The following is a 17,591-nucleotide window of genomic DNA, read 5'->3' as shown; positions in this document are numbered from 1 at the left end:
GGCCACACTCACTGTGGATCTCCACACGGAAGGCCACGCTGGTGCTGCCCGCGTCGTTGTGAGCAGTGCAGCTGTAGTCCCCACCATCGGCTGTGCTCAGGGCCTGCAGCTGGAGGAACCTGCCCTCCTCGGGGAACTGCGTGTGGGCATCTGCCTGTAGAGCCCCGCCATGGAGGGACCCTTGTCAGCATGGCTGGACTAGGCCAGCTCCTGGCCAGCCAGGGAGGGCCAAGGGCCCACGAGGCTGGACTGTGGCCTCTGCCCCATCCTGGCTGCAGGCCCTGACTCAATGCCCAGCTGAGATCCTCTGAAGGAGCGGGCTCCTCAGAGGGAGCAGGCACCCTGTCCCCAGAGCTCCCACTAGACCACCTGCTATCCTTAGTCTGCAACTGCAAACTGGCCCTGTGTGAGGGATGAGCACAGAGAGCCTCAGGTCACACAGCCACTAAGCGTAACTTGGAGAGACCATGGGAAGATCGCTGGGGTGTGCCTCAGGAGCCCCATCCGCAAAACGGGGATGGCAGTACCAGAGCAGTGGAGGTAGGCACAGAGCAGCCTCTGCAGCTGGTCAATCCATGGGGGCTGGGGCCTGGGGCAGAAGGCAGTGTCTGGGTCCCAGCCTGGCACTCACCTGCAGCAGGACGCCATCTCGGTGCCACTCGATCTTGGGCATGGGCTCTGCCTCCACAGAGCACTCCAGGACCAGCTGTCCAGGGGCCAGGCCAACCACCGAGCGGGGGCCACGGGGCCCGACAACACTTGGAGGGGCTGGGGGTGCAAGAGGAAGTGAGAGATGGACCTGCTGCACAGACCCCATCCTGCCTCCACCCCAGTCCCTACCTTGAACCCTGACCCGGAAACTCTTCTCCACTTCTCCTGCAGGGCTCTCAGCCAGGCAGGTGTAGAGCCCAGCATCGCTGACCTGCCGACACAGCAGGGTGAGCAGCTACCTCAAGGCCCACCCGCCTGCGTGCTGCCACGCTGGCTCTGTTCCTGCTCAGGGCGCAGAGGCTGAGGCGCCACCCCAGCCCCAGGTCCCTCTGGCTTCCTTCTCCACCTCCGTCTCGCTCTCACTGCAGGGATGGTGCAAGGCCAGCTTCTGCCAGAAAGCCACCCTGACTGCACCAGCCTGCCTCTGGCCTGGGTGGGGAGTGATCTGGTTTCCCCTTCAGTCTCGGGTCTGCAGGGCTGGAGCTCCGAGGGCCCAGGGTCATCTCCACACACCCCACCCCACACAGAGGACAGCGCAGCCTGACCGTGGCAGCTGTCCACTGGCCTGGGGAAGCCGCAGCCCAGCCCCCTCCCGGCTCCCCTCCCACAGCGGGCGGGACCAGGACCTGCACAGCGTCCACCCGGAGCACCTGCCCGGCCGGGCCGCGGTCCTCCAGCGGGCTCAGGGCCTGTCCGTCCTTATGCCAGGTGACGTTGGGCGGGGGGATGCCTCGAGCGTCACAGCGGAGTTCCAGGGGTGCGCCAGAAGTCAGCGACAGCTCTGCAGGCTGGCCGGAGCCTTCAATGTGGGGGGGGTCTGCAACACACGCCCCGGCTGGCCCCGCTGCACTGGCGACGGGTTCCCCCACTCCCGCACCCTCCCCTGCTCTCTGCTGAGAGCAGAGGGGCCCGAAGCAATGAGTCTGGGGTGCCGGAGGGTCCTAACACCGGCAGCCATGGGCCCCTCCTCCTGAGCAGTTATTTGTGCTTTAAAACCAACAAGGACACAATATCGGGGACACAAAATCGACACACATTTTTCTGATACAGCCCAAAATCAAGATTTAGGGCTCTGCCCCCAGATCTTGGTGGCTTCTGTTCTTGCTTCTGCTGCCAAAGTTTGGTGGACAAAACAGTGGGACATGCCCTGGAAAATCAGTCACCAGGCTGCTGACCTGGCTGGCAGGCGGGCCGGCAAGGCACCCCAACAGAACCCAGCCCTTCAGGGCCTGCGGGAGCCCCGGCCTCCCCACTCCTCTTCGTCATCCTCAGAGTCCCACCTCCCTCCAGCCCAGAGAAGCCGTGCAGGACAGATGACCCACCCATCACGGTCAGCTGGAAACGTCTCCTCGCCTGCCCGGCCTCGCTCACGGCCACACAGGAGTAGGTCCCTGAGTCACCGGCTCCCACCGTCTCCAGCTGCAGGCCAGCCCCCTGCTCAAGGCTCTGGGGCAACAAGGGCTCCCCATCCTTCATCCAAGATACGAGGGGAGGGGGGCTGCCCCGGGCCACACAGGGGAGGACCACTGTGGAGCCACGGACCACCGCTATGTTATTCTGGAACTCCACTGGCTCAAGGATGGGGGGCTCTGTGCAGGAGAAAGAGTGGACAGGAACCATTTTATTCTACATTAGGCAACCCTTACCCCAGGACCTTTGCACAAACCATTCCTAATGACCAGATGCCCTCCTCCTGGGCAATGTCTGCCCACCTCCAGTACCTGGCTTTGACCTCACCCACACCAGGCAGCACCCAGGAGTCCCAGAGGCCAGGTGGGGTGCCCTCCTTGTACTCCACAGCATCCTCCCCTTCCCCTGGTGGAGCTGGGGGGCCCTTGATGCCCCTCAGTACACTGGTGCCTGGCAGGGCCCTGGCACACCGGAGCGTCTGACCACTACTTGTGGGATAAACAAGTAAGCAGAATCCAAGACTGTGGAATAGTCTTGCTCTGCCTGGACACCCCAAGGGCCAGCCTTGGGCTCCACCCTGACGGGCAGGGTCCCAGGGCCTCGATTCCCACTCACCAAGGTCAAAGGACCCGTGTGCCCAGCCCTGCTGCATACCGAGCACCTGCAAGGTGAAGTTCCTGTCGGCCACTCCTGCTGGGCTCACAGCCACGCAAGTGAAGGTGCCGGAATCTGCTGGCTGCACCTGAGAGATCCTGCCGTGACTCCCCGGGTAGGGAGGGAGGTGGGGGAGGGGAGGCGGGTGAGTACCAACGCCCGGCCTTTCCGTCCCGTCTCACAGAGTTGACTCCAAAGAGTCCGGCCTCTGTGTGGACGCTTCCTGGTCCCTTGTCCCCCAGGATAAACCCCAAACTGCCCTTCCTCGAGCCCGTCCCCTCCGACTCATCTCGCCCGTGGCCAGAGTGCCTTGGCCAGTCCCAGAAGCGCTCGGGACCTGCCCGGGCCGTCTCCACTCCCTGGCTCCACCTTCTGTCCCCCACTTTCCCATGAGCCTCCCTCCACCGCCACCTCTCCCCCAAGCTTCTCTTGTCACAGCTCAGAGACGGCCACGAGGCCAAAGCCAGCCTCCAATTCTGGCCTCGCTCCTGCTGTCCGGTTGGTGTCCCTCCCGAAACGGGTCTTCAGGCCCGTGATCCTGGATCTTCTCCCTTCCCTGGGTCCTTGGGGCCTCTCCTGACCCAAGTGGTGGGTGCAGTCCACACTTGCTCTGGGCCAGTTGCAGTCAGTGTCCAACACGACCCTGTTCTGACAGTCCCCAAGTGTCTACCTCCCTGAACTCCAGGGTGGGAGAGCCAGAGCTGCCAGCATCGTCCCTGGACACCTGAGAACCTCTCAGCTGATAAAGTTGTCAGGATCAAAATGGAGTCACTTTGGTCAAGTGCTAACCACAGAACAAGCAAATGAAGCTGGGGGTCATGAGGAAGGGCTCTACTCGCCACCACCTGACAGTGACTTCACCAAAGGCTCCTCAGGAGCATCAGTCTGCACAGAACACACGCCCGAAAGACCAGCGGGCCAACAGCCCGCCCGGGCGGGCACCACCCTGAGTACCCAGGGGCCTAGGAGCCGGCTTCAAAGCATCTTAGGCAACCCTGCTTCTCCTTCCCCACCTCCCTTCCTCAGCCTCTTCAGAGATGCTGCCAGCCGACCCAGGCCTGAGACGCGGCACACGAGCTGCGTTACCTTCCAGAATCCCCCCAGTGACCTGTCCCTGCTAGGGCCCTCCTCCACCGCCACAGCTCTGACCCAGGGTCGCACGGTGACCCCTCTGCCTTCCCGACTCTGCCCTCGGCCCCCAGCCTGCTGTCCACACCGAAGCTGGGAGGACCTAGAGACCCACGTCATGGCCCAAGAGTCTCTGTGGACGGACACTTGCACCCACTGCTCCTGGAGCACACAGGAGCTCCCACACTGGGGTCCCCTCTGCCTGCACATCCTCTCCCGTCCCAAGCACCGACCCGGCCACCCTAAAACAGACAGCGCCCTCCTCAGCCCTGCCCCGCCTGCCCTGCCGTGCCTCCCCAGAGCACTCACTGCTGGTGGTATGTCACTTATGTATGTCGATTTTCTACACCTGCCTGGGACAAGGGATGCAGCGACACGGACTTCGTCTTGCCCACTGTTCTATCAGGGGCCTGGAATGGTCAGCAGTTCCTGGGGTTGCTGGATGCATGAATTTGCTCAGGCACCTTCTTCCAGGAAGCCCTCCCCAATTTCCTGCAGTGGCCAGGCTGTCAGATGGGATGAGGCGCTAGTGGCCGCTCTGTGCTGCCCCCAGCATGTCACGGTGCCTGATGGCAGAGGCCCTTTCCTTTGCAGAGCTCCGTTTGGGGTGGGGTCTGCTCTCTCCTCACTGTTAAACTTCTCTATGTTGCTACTGTTCTTATTCTAAGACCTGTGCGGAGGATTTCAAACCAAGCTGCCTGGAGAGTGCGTCTGAGGCCAGTGGCCGGCTGGTCAGTGGCTGGAGCCTGTCCCCTACCTGAGCGTGCGGCCCGAGCTGTGGAGGTGGGTGCGCTGGGACAGCGGGAGGGGCAGGCCATCCTTGAGCCAGCTCACGTGGACAGGCGGAGAGCCCCGGACAGGGCAGGCCATGGTCACCAGCTCCCCAGGCCTGCTCACCAGGGTCCCTGGGCTGCCTGCTCCCTGATCAATGGTGGGCGGAACTGGGGGAGGGTAGAGGAAAGGCAGGTGAGGGCAGCCGGGGACAGGAGGCTCCCGGGCAGCCCCAGTGGGCCCAGCACCAGACCTGCGCTGCCGCCACCAGCAACAGCTGTGTTTGGGGGTCCCCAGAGCCTCATGCACCCCATGGAATGAGGCCACTGTGGTGCGCAGCGGCCCGGCCCTCCTCGCCCCTTCTCCCCGGGCCCTGCTGCCCCAGGGCTGGAGGACCTACACTACGGTTTGAGGATGAGGCCTGAAGGCCCAGGAAGGTCAGAGTGGGACTCGAACCCAGTCTCCCCGCCTGGCCCTCGTGTCCCCTCCAGCTGTCCCCAGAGGCCCTGTGTTGGCCGGGCTGCTGTGCCCGGAACCTGGGCCGCCCCTCCTCAGCCCAGCGCCTACCCAGCACGTTCACGGTGTGCAGCCTGGCATCCTCCCCGGCCGGGTTGTGGGCCAGGCAGGTGTAGGCGCCCGAGTCCGAGGCCCTGAGGCCCTTCAGCACCAGGGAGCCGCCGTCCAGGTAGAACCTGCGTGGGGAGCGATTGCCGAGGGCAGGTGCCAGGGGCAGGGGCCCTGCTGCACGGGGTGGGGGGCCGGCGGGCCTTACCGGAGGTGGGGGCCCACACCCTGGCCCAGAGGGCGGCCATCCTTCAGCCAGGTCACCTCGGGCGGCGGCTGCCCCTCGACCTCGCAGTCCAGCCGCACCTCCTGCTCCTCCAGCGCGCTGTGCTCCTGCGCGGTGCCCGAGCCCCTGACCCGGGGGGCCACTGCGACAGGGGCGGGGTGAGACCCGGGCAGCAGCAGGGGCTGCCGTGGGGGTGTAGGGGTGGGTGGTGGGCGCAGCCTACCCAGCACGGCCACCACGAAGTCCTTGCGGGCCTCGGCCTGGGCGTTCTCCGCCACACAGGTGTAGGTGCCGGCGTGGGCCAGCTGCAGGCGACTCAGCTGGAGGCGGCCACCCCGAGAGACCACACCGTGCTCCAGGTCACTCTCTGTGGGACGAGGGGCCTCTGAGTGCCACAGGGAAGCAGGCCGGTGGGGGCAGGGCTGCTTTGCATGCGCCCAGCTCCCTGCCCTCCTGACTGCTGTTCTCTCCTTGCACAGGGACATCTCTCTCCAAGGGACTCCAGCGTCCAGGACCTGCCGCCACCCAGCCCTCACTTCCCACCCATGCTGCCCCTCACCTCCCAGGCTTCTGAGCATGCGCAGCAGCCTCTCACTGACCCACATGGGTCACCTGGGCCCCCAGGGCTCTTGCTAGTGAGGAACTCATCCTCTTTCCTCCTCTCTAGATGCACTTCTGCACCTCCATCCCGGAGCCCTCTCTGGCTGCTGCCCAGTGGCCCACTGGACCCCGTCCTCATCTGTTCAGCTGGCTTTTCAGCACAAAATGCCCTGAGCAACGCCCTGGGTCCGACCTGGAGCTCCAGAGCGCCTGGCAACCTCTCCAGCCCTCGCCCTGCACCTGGCGGAAGGCACATCTTCTGTCTGCCGGGGACCAACGAAGGGCCTGGGGGCCAGGGGCCTGCCAAACCCTGACAGGGGCAGTTCTGGGTGTTTGGGGTGCGAGGGCCAGTGATGTTAAGGACACTGGGGAGGGACCTCCGCACGCTGCCAGTCTGAACTGACAAGTAAGAACGCCCGCAGCCACCAGCTTCCTCGTGTCCTCCTGGTCACTGCTGCAAGAAGATAAGAGGCCAGTTCCACTCACCCACTGGCATCCTGTCCCTCAGCCAAGTAACGGTGGGCGCAGGGACCCCCGACACGTCGCAGACCAGAACCAGGGGGCTGCCAGCCACCTGGCTTACTGTCTCCATCCTGGGGTTCTCAAACTTTGGTGGCACTGCAGGGAAGAAGCCAGAACATCAGAATCCGGAGACCCTTCCTCCGCTCCTTCCTCCCAGGCCAATGGAGGGCCTGGAACCCGCATCCCTGTAGTTAGGAGCTCACATTTTCACTCTGCATAATGTAGGGAGGGGTCACTTTATTCACAAATGGAACAAGAAGAAGCTGCTGGTTATTTCAAAGCATTGAAAAAGCAGAGCACAGGCAGGGTTCGCTCACATACCAGCAGCCCTTCACCTATGCCAGGACAGACATTACTAATCCATCCCAGCATGCTCCTGTTGGGCCAGGATACAGTCGGGCACCCAAGAAGGCATCACGGGTGAAGCACAGGCACCTTGCCCTCAGTACAGAAGCCCTGCTGCCCACGGCTCGTAGAGGGAGGTGGAGCAGCACGCCTGGCATAAGCCATTTTCAAGGATGGTATTCATATTCAGTATGGCTCAGACTGGACGCACCCTCTGCTCGCCCGGCTGTTAGGCTGCTGGATTTGGCATCTAAGGCAGAAGCTGGTGCGCCCACCCCCGACCTGTTCTTGCCGCTGTGCAGAGTAGACCCCTGCTAAGTGCCTGGTGAGCGAGGAGAAACTACCTTCCCAGTACCTTGGGCCTGCAGTGGACAGCAGCCCAGCACACACTGGCCCTCTTCCCTGCTTCCTGCAGGCAGGGACAGGATGCAGTGTCCCCGCATCAGCTGCACCCTGAGAGGCGCGGGCCTGACAGGTGGAAGGAACCTGGGTCCCCAAAGGAGAGGGGAGCCAGTGGCCCTGGCACAGACACGCCCCCCAGGACTGCGAGAGAGGCGAACTCCCGGCTCGTTTAGTCCCCTCTAGCTGGGGCTCCCTGGTTAACAGCCAAATCCGCACTCTGAGGTGTAGCTGACCCCAAGAAAACCTGGCCATGCTCCCCAGACAGCTTGGACAGCTCCTGTCACCTCAGCCTGAGCAACAAGTCCCATCAGATGCCTGCCCTCTACGTTCCGCTTGGGAACAGGAGGGGACAGGGCCCAGGCCTCCCAAGGGTGTGGTCTCCCATCCCAGTGCCAGGTGGCCAGCACCTCACAGCCCATCAGATGTGTCCAGCACCAGCAGCAGGTGTTGTTCTCAGACCCTTTGACAGAAGGCAGGCCTGAGGGGCAGTCACTCCGTTAAGCCCACAGAGCGGGTCACTGGCGGGTCCTATTCGGATCCTGCTGATCCTGGTCTTTGGCACCTGGCACCTGGCCACGCTGCCTCCTTCCAGCCACTGTCCCCATCCTTGGCAGCCTGCTGCTGCGGGGGCTCCGCCGTGCTGGCCAGGCTGGGCCCTACTTACCCTGGACAGTGAGGACGAAGGTCCGCGTGGCCTCCCCAGCTGCGTTCCTGACTTTACAGCTGTACACACCCTTGTCCGACACCTGAGACAGGACGGGCACACGGTGATGCTGGGCAGCGGGGGAGGACCCGGGCTCCCTGAAAACGCCTCTGAATCCTCCAGGGCAGGGACACCCCAAAACACAAGTCCTGCCGGGGAGCAGGAGGACCCGGGCCTCTGGTCTCCCCCAGAGCTCAGCACGGGCCCCACCCTCCCTGCGAGGCTGCAGCTGGGCAGGAGGAGCCTAGGGCTGTTTCCAGGGGAGGGAGAGCCACACAGCAGACACCTGAGGGTGCCTGACCCTCCCCGAAAGGAAGGGAGTGGGCGGACTGCTGGGCTGCAGAGGCCAGCAGAGGGTGTGGAGAGGCCGAGCCGGGGAGGCAGAGGCGGGCGGCAGGGAGGGCCGGCTGGGGCCTGACTCCCGGGAGCCCGGCCTCCCCAGGTCGCAGGGAGACTCTGTTGCTCCGTCTGGGCTGCGGGGGTCTCGGAGGCAGTAGCCCACCCCGCCATGTCCCTGCCAGCCAGGTCCCCCCAGGCCTCTCGCGCTGGAGGTGACATTCCACGGCCGCTCACCTGCGAGGCCAGGACCTCCAGCCTCTGTCCACTCTGCAGAACCTGGGTCCGCTGTGTCAGGGCCAGGGGCTGCTGGTCCTTGTACCAGGTCACGGCCGGTTCAGGAAGCGAGTCTGTCTCACAGCCTAGGACAGCCTTGTCCCCAGCCTGCACCAGGACGGTCTCCTGGGGGCCCCCGGGAGCCCTAAAGGTCGGTGGGACTGAGGACAGGAGGCGGCCCAGTGAGGCACTGTGGTCTTCCCTAAGTCCTCCCGGGCCCCGCCACAGAGGAGTGGCCTATGGAGGCCCAGAGGTCACACAGTGGACTCAACCCTGGTAGCTGGTGCAGACCCAGGGGAGCTGGAGGAAGAGAACCCAGAGCAGTACCCAGGACCTGCTGGGTGGCCAGAGAAAAACCCTGGCCCTCTCTGGGCCTCAGCCTCCGAGGTGGGGGTGGGAGGAAACAGACAGCCCTCCTAGGCTCTCTCCTCCAAGGGAAGCCAGCTGGGGCAAAGGCCTCCAGGGGTCCCAAACAGCCCCCCCACCTTGGCTAAGGAATGCAGAAGCCCCACCCCCGCACACAGCGGTGAGCACAGGCAAACCGAGGAACCAGCCCCAGGGCTGCGGGGAACCTTCCAATGAGCCCTGGCTCATGACCCCGTGGGCCAGCTTCCCCCAAGAGGATTCTCAGGATAAGGAGCCTAACAGGCCCCACGCCCAAAATCCCTCTTGAGATCAGAGAGCAGGCTGGGAAGGGCCTCACCCTGGGCTAAGTCATCATCTCATCCTCACACAATGGGCACTTTACATATGAGAACTCTGGGGCTCAGAGAGGCGGAGCAACTTGCCCAAGGCCACAGAGCAAGTGAAGTGCAGCTGAGTTTCAAACCCCAGTGCATCCAGCTCTCTAGACGATGGCCTAACCCCCACTCTAGCCGGTGCCACCTGGACTCTATCCCTTTGGAAGGACGGGGGCCCAGCCTCGGACAGAGCCAGCTGCCCCTCTGCTGGCTCTGCTGCCCAGGGACGTGGGCTGATGAAGGAGTAGGAGAGGCTGTGGGGACAGGGCCTACCCAGCACGCTGAGCTGCACTGCCCTCTGATCGCGGCCGGCAGCATTGAGGGCTTCACACAGGTACGTCCCTGCATCCGATGGCTGTGCCCGCGCCAGCTGCAGCGTGTGGGTGCCTGCAGGGCAGCCAGGGCTCATGCCAGAGACTCTCCCCCGTCCTGGACCCCTCCCAGCCCCACAGCCTGCCCAGGCTTGGAAATCAGCTCCCCCTCCCACCCCGCCAGTCTCAGGCTGGACCCACAGCCTCGGTTTACCCACCAGGCAGGAGGAAAGCGTCTTCCCCCAGGGAGAGGGCCTGGCCGTCCTTGTACCATGTGACCTCAGGGCTCGGGTGCGCTTGGACTTCACAGGGGAGGGAGACGCTGCTGTTGAGGATGGCGGTGACCTGCTCCGAGTTCTGGCCTGTGATTCGTGGTGGGACTGTCCCCAGGGCCACCGGGATAAAGACGGACATGAGAATGCACAGGGACAGGGGGCAGAGGGCCAGCAAGTTCCCAAGTTCCTGGGGCTTCAGCTCAGTGCGTTTTCAAACGGCCTGTGCAGAAACGGCTGCTACGAGGGTCCTAGCTACTGTAACATGAGCACACCGAGGCCTGGCGGTCAGCGAGGGACAGTCACTCTCCCCAAGCCACACAGCTTCCAGTGGCAGAGTCAAATGTCTGTTTAGCCTTGAGCGCATGACCTTGAGTGCCCAGCACTGCCCCCCATCCCTGAGGCCACACTTGTCTCCACATCCGATCTCAGGAGGAGAATAGAGAAGGGAAGGGTGCCACTTGGGGGGAGCCCTGGCCCCTCGCGGCCCCTCTTTCCAGGTCAGGCTCACCCCAGCTCTGCTGAAGGAGTGGAGCCAGGGAAAGCACTCAGCTCCATGCCAAGTACACAGCAGGTGCCCAAAAATGGTGCTGCAAGGCCTGGGAAGAGCCATGCCCTGGCTGCCTGCAAAGTTTCTTATAACCCTCTGGGGGTGACCCAGTAGGGATCAGGGTCTCCCAAACGCTCTCTGTCCCAGACGTGGCTGGTGTCAGACTGGGAGTCCTGAACGCTGACAGCAGGTCCAGAGGCCCCTGGGGGGATGAAGGACTGGCAGGCGCCACCTGTGCAGCCGCTACCTGTGCAGCCACTCACCTTGGACCCTGAGGGTGAAGAGCTTCTCCGCGGAGCCCGCCTGATTCTGAGCCACACACATGTAGCTGGCAGCATCGGCCACCTCTGCCGTGGAGACCTGTGGGCCACAGCCAGACGGCTCTGCTGGGAGCCAGAGGCCCCTCAGCCTCCACCCCACCCCAAGCTCCTTCGAGACCCCCTCCCTCCTGCCCTGTGGCAGCAGCAGGTGGCTCATGGAGACCAGGAGGACCCCTAGGAGGCCCCTGCCTCTAGGGCTCCATGTGACGCTATTTCTGGGGGCACAAGGTTGGTGCTGGCCCTTCTCTGTAGCAAACTGGACCTGGAAGGCTACTGGGGGTTGCACCAGCCTCCAGGGACCCCAGGCAGCCCCGGTCTGGAGGCCAGGGGCAGAGAGTGCTCCCTCAGTTCCTATGGGACACCTTCAGCCTGGTGGGCCTGTCCCCACCTTCAAGACGTGTCCATCCTCCAGGACCTGCAGCCGTGGACTGGGGGAGAAAGGCAGTCCGTTCTGGAGCCACGAGAGGGTGGGTGGGGGGTTGCCCAGGGCCGGGCACTGCAGGCTGATGCTGCTGCTGGCGTTGACGGTCACCTCCTCCACCAGCTCCTCTGTGTCGCCCAAGATCACAGGTGGGGCTGGGTGGGGGAGAAGAGGGTGAGGAGCAGCCAGGCTCTGGGCCCAGGGGTCCTGGGGGCGAGGTGGGTGCTGCAGGGCTCCCGCGCCCTGCCCACACCCTCAGGCCGGCTGTGGCTAAGGAAGCCGGGGAGCAGAGAAGGCGGAGGGGAAGTGACCAGCTCAGTCTGAACCCATTTCTGCCTGGCTCGTGGGATCAACCTTGGCCCCTGCAGAGGGAGACCCCGTGCAGCCTGCGACCCCGAGACGGGACCCGTAGGCCTGGGCACTCACTCAGCACCAGCAGCTGGTAGTGCAGCCAGTCCTCGCCCACCTCGTTGGAGGCCTTGCAGGAGTACCTCCCGGCATCCTCTGCCCGCACCAGGGGTATCTGCAGGATCCGGCCTCCTGCAGGGACACGGGAGAGAGGCCTGGGCTGGGGCAGGAGCCCGCACCCAAGAGCCTCATCTGTGAAACAGAGAGAATCAAGTCAAAGGAGCTAACGGCTCGCTGGGTGCCAGCCCCCGGGGCACTGGCTCTGTGGGGCTGCTGTCATTCCACCCGGGACAGCAAGACAGGCTGCCCAACAGCGGCCAGCAGGAGGGCAGTGGACACAGGCTCAGGCCTTGGCCATGCTGAGCTGACCCCTCCCGAGTGTGGAGGGATTAACCTCTGGCCAGGATGTGCATGGAGGACCAGCGTGACTGAGCCCAGGGAGCACCAGGATTTGGAGCTGGTGTCCAGGTCAGAGGTCAGAGGTCAGGTTCAGGGGTTGGTCCTGGGCTTTCCATCAGGAACCAGGGGCTCTGAGTGAGCATCGCCTCTCCCAGAGCCTGCGGAGGCCTCCTTCCTTTGCAAGGGCCAAAGTGCACAGCTGGAGTGACTTGCTCACGGGTGGCTGTGTGACTCACCACATGCCACACCAGCCACCGCTGGCCCAGACCCGGTAGGACACGGCGCACATGCTAAACTGGGAGCTGTCCAGTCTCCTCGCCACAAGCAACAGGGACACGTCCCTTGAGTGCCAGTGGGCTCCTGGCCCACCCAGGGGAGCCGGGTGACTGTCCCAGGGGGCCGGGGTCTCAAAGTTCCACCCCTGGGACTTTAAATTCAAAGTCGTCCAGAACAGAGATTACAAAATAAAAAGCCCACTTAAAAATCAAATAACCTTAAACGAGTATTTGAAGTGGTAAAAAGAAAAAAATTCTCATGAGCTGTGAGCCCAGCAAGCACCTCCTCAAGGCTGGGGGGGCTTGAGCTCAGGGGAGATCTTAGGTAAGGGGACCATGGGGTGGGGGCACTTCCACTGATCATTTTGGGCCATTACACATCCAGAAGCCAGAGGCGGGCACAGCCCAGGGCGGGAAGCTCTGTGCTAAAACCCGGTGTCGACGGCAGTCAGTCACGCACTGCAACCGGGGTCCGGCAAGCTCCCACGCCTCGTTCCAGGTCACACAGCAGGCCGCACACGGGACAGCCCAAAGCACCCTCTTCTCCAAGAGGCCCCGCCTACCTTGCAGCACAGAGACACCATCTTCGGCCGAGAGGGGCTGGTCCTCCCTGTACCAGGTGAGCTCCGGAGGCGGGATGGCATTGGTGTCACAGTACAGGTAGGCCGGCTGGCTCTCCACGATCTCCCGGTACTCCAGCACCCCACCCCGGGCCTCCTCCTCGCGGGACAGGATCTCCAAGGCTGCATCGGCTTCACCCACCTTCTGGAACATGGGGGGCACTGGGTGGGAGACAAAGCCGTTAGGACACAGCCTGCGGGGACCGCACCTTGCCCAGAGATCCCCCGCCAGTTGCAGAGACACAGAACTGCCTTGGGTCAAGGTCTTTCTTAAATCCACTGCCCCCCCCAGCTGGTGCTATCGAGCAGCTGCTTCATGCTGGGCACTGGACGTGCTCGTGCCCGGTGGAGCCCAGTCTAATGGGCTCAAAGACTCCTTGTGCCATGGAAATACTGCCCGGGGAGGGAGCCAGATGCCAAGCTCAGGCCAGCATTTATTTGATGGTTCAAAGGCACAGGGTCATCTGCTTTCGGGACCAGAAGTGAGCCCCCAAGGTCTGCTGCTTTGGTCACCTTCATTTTCAAAGGATGAAACTAAGGCCCAAGTGCACAGTGACAGCTCAGGTCATGCAGCCCATTGATGATGGAGCCAGGGTGTGGGGTTTGGGGCCAGATGGGCTAGAGACAGAACAGGGTGCTCCTCCTGCCAGGCCACCGCCCAAGCAGCCTCCCTGCCTCCCAGCCTCCCAGCCTCCCAGCCTCCCTACTTTCTTGCCTCCCAGCTCCTCTGTCTTCCCGTTTCCCTGCCCCCTGCCCTCTTCTCTCCTTCCCTACTTCCCTTCCCCTTTCCCTTCACTTTTGTCCCCAGAGCACACGTGCTTCACAGAAGCACAGCACCCTGACCGCTCGCCCAGCAGGTACCAGCTCCCTGCACTGGACTCGCTCTCGCCCTGGACAGTGGGACCAGAGCCTCCTGTCTCCTAATCAAGGGAGGGGCAGCTGCAGGGATGAGACAGTGTTTGGGCTCCACAGATCAAGTCTAGCTCTGCTCTCAGCCCTGCGTGGGCAGGAGCCCCGGGCTCCAGGCGGCTCGTCCCCAGCGTGGTGGGTGGGCCGCTCCTCGCTGCTGCCTGGGGCTGCTGGTGGGGCTCACTTGCTGCCCCCGGGGTCGCGCTGGCGGACACTCCCCTTCCACTGCCACCCGCTCCTGCCCCGTGGGCCAGCGCACCCTGGATGATCACGTGGAAGTCCTGCTCATCCTCCCCAGCCACGTTGGTGGCCACGCACAGGTACCGGCCGGAGTCAGAGACCTGAGTGGGCTGGATCTGGAGCAGTCGCCCCTCCCCCAGGAGGTGGAGGCGATGGCCGGGGGCCACGGGCTGGGAGGACAAAGGGTTACGGAGACGGAGATGAGGCCGATGAGGGGCCAAGAGCAGCAGGCGAGAGAGAGCACTTCCATCTTAACACAGAACAACAGGGCAGAGACACCCTGGCAACTTTGTAAAACCAAATCCATATAAACTAAAATTGGGAGAGAGGCAAATGGGTAGGAAAGCGGCGTTTAGTGCTCCTGATTCATCCCCGCCAGGAGCTGGATTTCTTACTAAAGCACATGGGCCGTGTGTGCCTGGGCTCTTTTCTGGAAGATTCCAAGCCACCCACCCAGCGCACTCACCTGCCCATCCTTGTACCAGCTGATGGCGGGCGGGGGCACGGCCCAGCACTCACACTCCAGGGTCAGCGTGCTGTTCACCTTGGTCTTCACCTCCTTCACGCTGACCGCCCCCACGGGGTCGTCTTTGGAGATGGAAGGGGGAACTGGAAAACCACAAGTGTGCGGGGCGTGGGAGGGGGCGCTGAGACCCTGGGCTCAGCCTGGTCCTGGGCAGCCCAGAAGCAGGGCTCGGGGTGGCTGGCTGCGAGCGTGGAGGAACAGGGGTCCTGGAGGTCAACCATTCTGGGGACAGAGCCGTGTCTGCCATGGTTACAGGACAGGACAGGTCTGAGGCAAGGGGCGGCTTCTGATGTCCTTCCGGAAGGTCTCAAGCTGAGGGGCCTCTGGCTATGCCTCTGCAGGAGGCCTGGACGGCAGAGGTCTGGGGTCCCCGGGGTCCACGTCCTAACCCACTCCTCCTGGGTCCTCAGTGCTACAGGAGGAATGACCGGCCCCACAGCAACCTGGCGACCACCAGAGGAAAGTGCCCTGGGTGTCAGGTGGGCCAGGGCTCCTGGGCAGCCCTCTGCCTGTCTAGCCAGCGTCCCTGCGACCCAGACTCACTGAGGACCTCCACGTGGTAGTTCTTCATGGCCTCCCCGACTTCGTTGGTGACCACGCAGGTGTACTGGCCGGCGTCTTCCTTCTGAGCGTTCAAGATCTGCAGCCCGTGGGTACCTGCTTGGGGGCAGCAGCCGGGGTCACCCTGCAGCCGCACCTCGCAATGGCTCCTTCCTGCCCCAGCCTCATGGGCCGTCACCTGTCCCCTCACTCCCTGCTCCCGGGGCGGCACCTGGAAGCAGCTGGATGTTCTTGGAGGGCTCAAAAGGGACCCCATCCTTCATCCAGGTGATGTTGGGGTAAGGGAAGGCCAGCGCCTCGCAGATCAGAGAAATGGGGTTGCTGATGGTCACAGTCACCTCTTCGTCCGCACTGTCCTCGGCCACTCCCAGGATGGCAGGGGCCACTAGGGGTGGGAGGGGACCTGTGAGCACAGATGCCCAGCCGTGGGCCCAAGGACGGGGACGGCCTGGAGTCGTGGTTCTTAGCTTTGTGACACTGTCATTTGCATCACATGGATGGGAAACAGGCTCAGACAAGCGCCTGGCTGGAACTGAGGCCTGGAGTCCAGCGCCCAGAATGGCCAGCTGAGTGTCCCACCAGGAAGGTGGCACGTTTCCGCCTCGGTCCCCTGGCAGCGCCTCACGCTGCCTGGGTCCCTGGAATACCTGCGGAGGGAACCATCTCGGCTCTGGGCTTCTGGCTCCTGCCCCTCCCAGAGCGGGGAGCGGGGCGCCCCCTTCATTGTCTGCCTTCCACCCCGAAGCAGATTTTTGAAGCTGGCCAGGCCCCTCCTTTGGCTCCATCTTCCCCTCCAGCCTAACAAGGCAGCAGGTGGTCACTGCCCTCAGGGACGGTGGCCTGGTGTGAGCTCACCAGCGTGGGCCTGGCCTGAGCCTGGAGCTTCCCTGGGGATGTGGGGACCTGTCCCACCTCCAGGGTGGTTGTGAGGACTTAGCCAAGTGCCTGGCTCACGACAAATGGTTAAGCAAACCGCTGCTATTATGTTATTCCCTCCAGGACGCCCTGGCCCAGGGCCCCCAAGCTCACCCAGGACACTAAGCTGAAAGTGCTTGGTCTTCTCCCCAATGCTGTTGGCTGCCACGCAGGAGTAGTGGCCAGCACTGGACAGGTTGGCCTGAGGGACCCACAGGACGGCTCTGTCATCTCCATCAGCCAGGGGCCGGCCGTCTTTGAACCACGTGACCTTGGGCGGCGGGTGGCCTACAGCAGGGCAGAGAGGTTGGCCTCAGGGGTTGGGGGCTGCTCCCAGACAGGGCAAGGGACATGGATTCCCATCCAGGTCTAAAGGCCGAAAAGCAGCAAGGAAGCAGCAGACCCCAGCCTGGCCTGGAGCCCTCCCTCTGGAATGGGCTGCCCTCTCCTTACCCGGGGGTGGGCAGGGATGGCCTGGCAGATGGACAAGTTGGAACGACAAGTTATTCCTTTCTTTCCTTCATTCTCTCACCCCTCTATTCACTCACCTACAACCCGCCCACCCACCCGCCATGCATCCATTGACCACCCACCCACCCCTCCATCCATGCATCCATCTACCCATCCACCCCTCCATCCATGCATCCACCCCCCCGCCCACCCATCCATCCATACATCCATCTACCCATCCACCCCTCCATCCATCCATCCACCCACCCATTGACCACCCACCCACCCCTCCATCCATCCATCCACCCATCCATTGACCACCCACCCACCCCTCCATCCATGCATCCACCCACCCATTGACCACCCCCCCGCCCACCCCTCCATCCATGCATCCATCTACCCATCCACCCCTCCATCCATGCATCCACCCACCCACCCCTCCATCCATGCATCCACCCATCCATTGACCACCCCCCCGCCCACCCATCCATCCATACATCCATCCACCCATTCATTGACCACCCACCCACCCCTCCGTCCATGTATCCATCTACCCATCCATTGACCACCCATCCACATACCCACCATCCGTTCATCTACGCATCCATTGACCACCCACCCACCATCCACCATTCACCTCCCTACCCACCCACCTTGTCTATTCATCTATTCAAGCAACCATCAATCCACCCACCCATCCCTGATTCCACAAGCATTAATGGGAGCCTACTCTTGCAGACACTGGGGAAACCATGGTGACAAGGAGCAGGGTCCCCAAGAAGCTCAAATGTCACAAGGCCACTCTGGTCCCCCATGGTGGCTGCTGAGGTAGGGAGGCCCTGGCTCTGTGGGGCCCGAGGAGGCAGCCCACTGGGTCTGCGGGGCCAGCCCGGAGGAGGGGGCAGCATGTAGGGCAGGAAGACAGCGAGCGCAGAGAACAGGGAGCAGGGACGTGGGCCCAGGTTCAGAGGGACCGAGTGAGGACAGCAGGGCCGGTGGCGGGCCCCTCCCCTCCCAGGCTGCTGC

The 17,591-nt window shown here is 63.3% G+C and overlaps 1 protein-coding gene across 1 annotated transcript in view; it reads right to left on the bottom strand.

Annotated features, from left to right (window-relative positions):
* The window catches only part of HMCN2 (hemicentin 2), a 122,271-nt gene that overhangs the window by 26,624 nt on the left and 78,056 nt on the right, over positions 1-17,591 (bottom strand). Inside the window, exons 49-72 of the mRNA XM_079111791.1 lie at positions 16,230-16,403; positions 15,412-15,585; positions 15,183-15,296; positions 14,580-14,722; positions 14,133-14,283; positions 12,908-13,126; positions 11,689-11,802; positions 11,230-11,417; positions 10,785-10,881; positions 9,918-10,079; positions 9,662-9,775; positions 8,610-8,809; positions 7,998-8,079; positions 6,551-6,682; positions 5,688-5,831; positions 5,447-5,606; positions 5,242-5,366; positions 4,661-4,844; positions 2,776-2,873; positions 2,034-2,300; positions 1,338-1,528; positions 841-922; positions 632-768; positions 13-154 (exon numbers count right to left, since the gene is read on the bottom strand). Coding sequence (XP_078967917.1) covers positions 13-154; positions 632-768; positions 841-922; positions 1,338-1,528; positions 2,034-2,300; positions 2,776-2,873; positions 4,661-4,844; positions 5,242-5,366; positions 5,447-5,606; positions 5,688-5,831; positions 6,551-6,682; positions 7,998-8,079; positions 8,610-8,809; positions 9,662-9,775; positions 9,918-10,079; positions 10,785-10,881; positions 11,230-11,417; positions 11,689-11,802; positions 12,908-13,126; positions 14,133-14,283; positions 14,580-14,722; positions 15,183-15,296; positions 15,412-15,585; positions 16,230-16,403 — 3,594 coding nt within the window. The remainder of the gene's footprint in view (positions 1-12; positions 155-631; positions 769-840; positions 923-1,337; positions 1,529-2,033; positions 2,301-2,775; positions 2,874-4,660; positions 4,845-5,241; positions 5,367-5,446; positions 5,607-5,687; positions 5,832-6,550; positions 6,683-7,997; positions 8,080-8,609; positions 8,810-9,661; positions 9,776-9,917; positions 10,080-10,784; positions 10,882-11,229; positions 11,418-11,688; positions 11,803-12,907; positions 13,127-14,132; positions 14,284-14,579; positions 14,723-15,182; positions 15,297-15,411; positions 15,586-16,229; positions 16,404-17,591) is intronic.

The sequence above is a fragment of the Sciurus vulgaris genome (assembly GCF_902686455.1).
Source record: "Sciurus vulgaris genome assembly, chromosome: 15".
Lineage (NCBI taxonomy): Eukaryota > Metazoa > Chordata > Mammalia > Rodentia > Sciuridae > Sciurus > Sciurus vulgaris.
This window is presented reverse-complemented; position numbering and strand designations above follow the sequence as displayed.